This window comes from Prosopis cineraria, unplaced genomic scaffold, assembly GCF_029017545.1.
Source record: "Prosopis cineraria cultivar Desert tree isolate PC_DT_omini unplaced genomic scaffold, ASM2901754v1 PC1063, whole genome shotgun sequence".
In the NCBI taxonomy this organism is placed as follows: domain Eukaryota; kingdom Viridiplantae; phylum Streptophyta; class Magnoliopsida; order Fabales; family Fabaceae; genus Prosopis; species Prosopis cineraria.
This window is the reverse complement of record NW_026556388.1, coordinates 30,797-34,731: the sequence shown is the minus strand read 5'-3', so window position 1 is coordinate 34,731 and position 3,935 is coordinate 30,797. Positions and strand designations below refer to the sequence as shown.

At 35.2% G+C, this 3,935-nt stretch overlaps 1 protein-coding gene across 1 annotated transcript; it reads right to left on the bottom strand.

Moving 5' to 3' along the window:
• Positions 1-503: 503 nt before the first annotated feature.
• Positions 504-2,327, bottom strand: LOC129299166 (uncharacterized). Its single transcript, XM_054937620.1, has 2 exons — positions 1,254-2,327; positions 504-811 (listed from the first exon to the last, which is right to left on the bottom strand). The coding sequence occupies exons 1-2, from the start codon at positions 2,322-2,324 to the stop codon at positions 779-781; spliced, it is 1,104 nt and encodes a 367-aa protein (XP_054793595.1). The 5' UTR covers positions 2,325-2,327; the 3' UTR covers positions 504-778.
• Between the last annotated feature and the right edge of the window lie 1,608 nt (positions 2,328-3,935).

Sequence of the window (3,935 nt, the reverse complement as noted above, 5' to 3'; positions counted from 1 at the left end):
TATTTGACAGTTATTTGATAATACTATCAAATATGTAAGTATATAAAAGACTATCAAATAGATTTTTTAATGAAAAATAAATATTTATTTGATGTTGGTTTTAGAAATAACTATCAAATATATCAAGTATATATTTAACAATTATCATGTAACAAGAGTCAAATATAGAGTACTTAACTTTTTATTTTGAAATAATCATAGAGCATTAAGTTTTAAAAACCCCCTCAAATCCTATCTCATCTCTCATTTGGACTATGTGAATGAATATAATATGATATGAGATTTAACTGGACATGGCTTTCAAGGGATACATTACACTACATTTACACATCACTAGCTAACACAACTATAACGACCAAACAATCAAGTCAAGATCAGTCAGAGAGAAGAAATGGCAAATACGTACCAATAAGTAGGTTTTAAACTAATCTTGGGGGAAAAAGAATAACGACACATGGCCGAACACAGAACACCAAAATATTCAATGCAATGCTAGCTCCAAATACACAACAATTATGCTCAATAATTGAAGTCAAAGGTTACTCCAGCAGGTCAACAGTGCAAGTGCATACAATTTGAGCCCAATTTCAATAATGATGATTTAATAGTAATATTAAAAAAAATAAAAACATGAAAGTTGTTGCTAGCTTTTTGTCTGAGCTTCCCAATCCAATAAAATGAACCTGAAATTGGGCCGATTGTAGTTTTAAAACTGAGAAGAGTCTTATAATTGTTCAGCATGATGATGTGTGAATTCATATTTTTTGTATCCATATGCCTAGCTCCCTTCCATCACATGGCCATGCGGATCCTGTAAATTTAATATCATGTAACTCACATTTATGTAATTGCATTAGTGTGTCCAAATTTAATCTAATTGAATCATAAATCGCATATTTTTCAGAAAATAATTTAACGTTTGCTACAAAACTACATTGATTTCTTCGCAACTTCATTCTGCACTATAAAAAAACTAACTATTAGATAAACCATTCTTTTTGAAATTTCATTTTATAACTTCCTTAAGTATCCTTCTTAGCCTTCTTCCTCTATCTAATTTTATTATAGGGTTAGTTAAAGACCTTTTGATCAATTTTTTTTTCAGTGGTAGGCTCGTTTATAATTGTGGTGAGACTTAAATCATACTATAAGTATATACAACATTGAGTACTAAGAGATGAAAGAACACTTTGGAAAAGTTTAGCTGCCCTTTGGACCACACAAATTGACCAATAATTATACATTATCATTACCTGATTAGTTAAGCGAGTTTGCAGGTGAAGGCTTTGGAACTTCAAGAGTTTGTGGTCCAATTCCACCATCTTTTTCTGGTACTTGCTGTTTTTAAGAATGTTCCACGATCCTATATAAGCGGAGCTCTCGACAACCAGCTTCTTACCCTCTTCCATCATTCTTCTTAAGCTTTCTGCAGATTCACTTAGATCTGATGATCCTATCTCCTCCAGCACCGGAACTAGTGATTCCATAGTAGCTTCCAGTTGTTCAATTGTCGTTTCGAGCCTACCAACGTCGTTTATGACCATCACCACACCACTGTCAGAATAATTTTCAAGCACAGACGAAACACCATCGCCAACGAGTGCAGCTGTGGCAAAAATGGCCTTCTTTGTTGCAGCTCTGGTAATTACTATAAGTAGAAACGCTGTGACAAAAACGACTTTCACTGTTCCGACCCCGATAACTATAAGGAGAAAGGCCAACAAAATAAGTGCAGGTATGCGAAGTCTCAGAACTAAAAAAGCTAAGGCCAGGGCAGCTCTGCGACATCTTGGTACTCTGAAATCATCATCTTCGTCATCATCCAAGGGATCAATGAAGTCTTCGAATGAACTTGTAGTGGAAGCTCTAACACATCGAGTCGTAGTAGTTGCAGATGTTAGGGTTTGAATCTGATCAGCAAGATGGTTGACTTTCTCATGTAGAAGGTTGACCTCAAGAAATGTGCCTAACTGGATATGTTTAGTGATGAACCTGGTGATCTTGTTGTCCAGCTCTGTCAGCTTCTTCTGGTAAATAAACTTGTTGATGAAGTCCCATTTTCCTAAGCGATCGCACTTGAAAACCAGGTCCGCGCCTTTCTTCATGATTGATTGTAAGCGTTCTACTTCACGCTGATCCCTTCGCTTCAGCTTTATGTTTACTTGTTTGATACCTTTCACCATGGAAGCTAGATCTAGGAGTGTATCATTCAGGTCATGCAATGTCTCTTCGAAGCCTTTAATACGATCCTTGGCTTCCTTCACCACATTCCATAATTCTGCAAACGCCGTTCCTACGATAGCACCCCCAACCAGCTCTGCCATGCCTAGACTCTAAAACAAGAAAGAGCAAACAAGTTCTAAACCATGAGCGATCGATAGTCAACAGTCAACAGTTCTTTTTTTGTCTTCCTCGCTCGTAAGTCGTTTCATCTTGGGATAATAATCATAGATTAGTGCCTCAACTTGCAGATTAATTAACGACGATCGCGGGAGGTTTATTTTTCACATTGTATGCTTGTAATTTTTTTATCAGAAAACCCATTACTTATTGATGGATTCCATGCAGTTTCTGAGTCAACGAGGATAGTTATTTAGTAATTGAACTTGGTCATTCTTTACCCAAAACCAAAAAATAAATAAATAAATAAAAGCCCCACCCACCCAAGTCATGAAAATGATGCACAGGCTTATCCTGAATATATGAGCAAACTGATATGTTTTTTTCTTTGTCCTTCTAACTCAACAACTATTAATTAGAGCTGGAATGAGTTGGGTTCTCTTATAGATTAATAATTAACTTGCAGACTATGGACATAGAGGGACGTTCAGTTTTCACACGTGTATGCTTTTAATTCTTTTATCAGAATTGTTGGATCTGAAGACCATTTGTTGAAGACCTCAAAAGGCCTCTTTCGGGGTCGAATGTATATTCCATTTCCACATGTGGTTTCGCAGTCAACATACGAAATTAAAGCATTTAGAAATTGAATTTTTCAGAAATCTCCGATCCTTTCCCCACCAACCAAACACTGGGCAGGGGATAAAAGCTTTCCAAATTCAACGGCATGCTATTGTCATTAACTCAGTGACTTGCTGGGAATAATAGCAAGGGACAATCTCTCAACAATCCTTTGAGTTTATTGTTAGCCAAAAAAGGTCGTAAGATTTTGAATTCTCCCTTCACACTCAAGAGGCCTAAATGAAAATAAAATTTAAGGGAGAAAAAGACGAAAATAACCCTGTTGAGAGAAAAAGAATGCGTCGATTATTGAAAGTTTAAAAACCGAAATTTAATTATAGTCATGAGAGGAAATGAGTCCTTCTGTTTGTTTCTTCTCATTCCTTTTGGAAATTCTTAACTCAAGATTATTGACAAGTAATCATAAATAATTAACAAGCTATAATTGGATAATTAACAAGTTTGAAAATTTGACGGGCCAAATGGTGGTCTTCTTACAACAATTCATGCATTCGTATATTGACAACTATATATAATTAGTCAAGTTCTTCCTTTCAATTATGTTTCCTTTCCTCTCAACGAGGCTATTTTCATCTTTTTTTTCCTTAAATATTATTTTTACTTAGGTCTCTTGTATTTGCGGAGAGAATTCAAAGACTAATCCGAAACCTTAACGTATAGGATTATTATTAATAATAGTGGTTTCATAGTTATCTCAATGATACTTTTGATATATTTATTTAATATGATTATATGTTTTAAGATTCAAACTGAAAACTTAAAGATAAACTGATTCAATTTTCTAGACTAGTGAAACCAAACAGGTGAAATGTTTATGACTTTATGTTTTGTTGTTCGTACTCTAAAATGAGAATGAAAGGACACACAGAGAACTAGAGAAGAGATGGGCCGAGTAAAATGAGCCAATAGGTCCAATAGCTTAGAAGAGATATGGGGCCTGGGCCCAAAGGCCC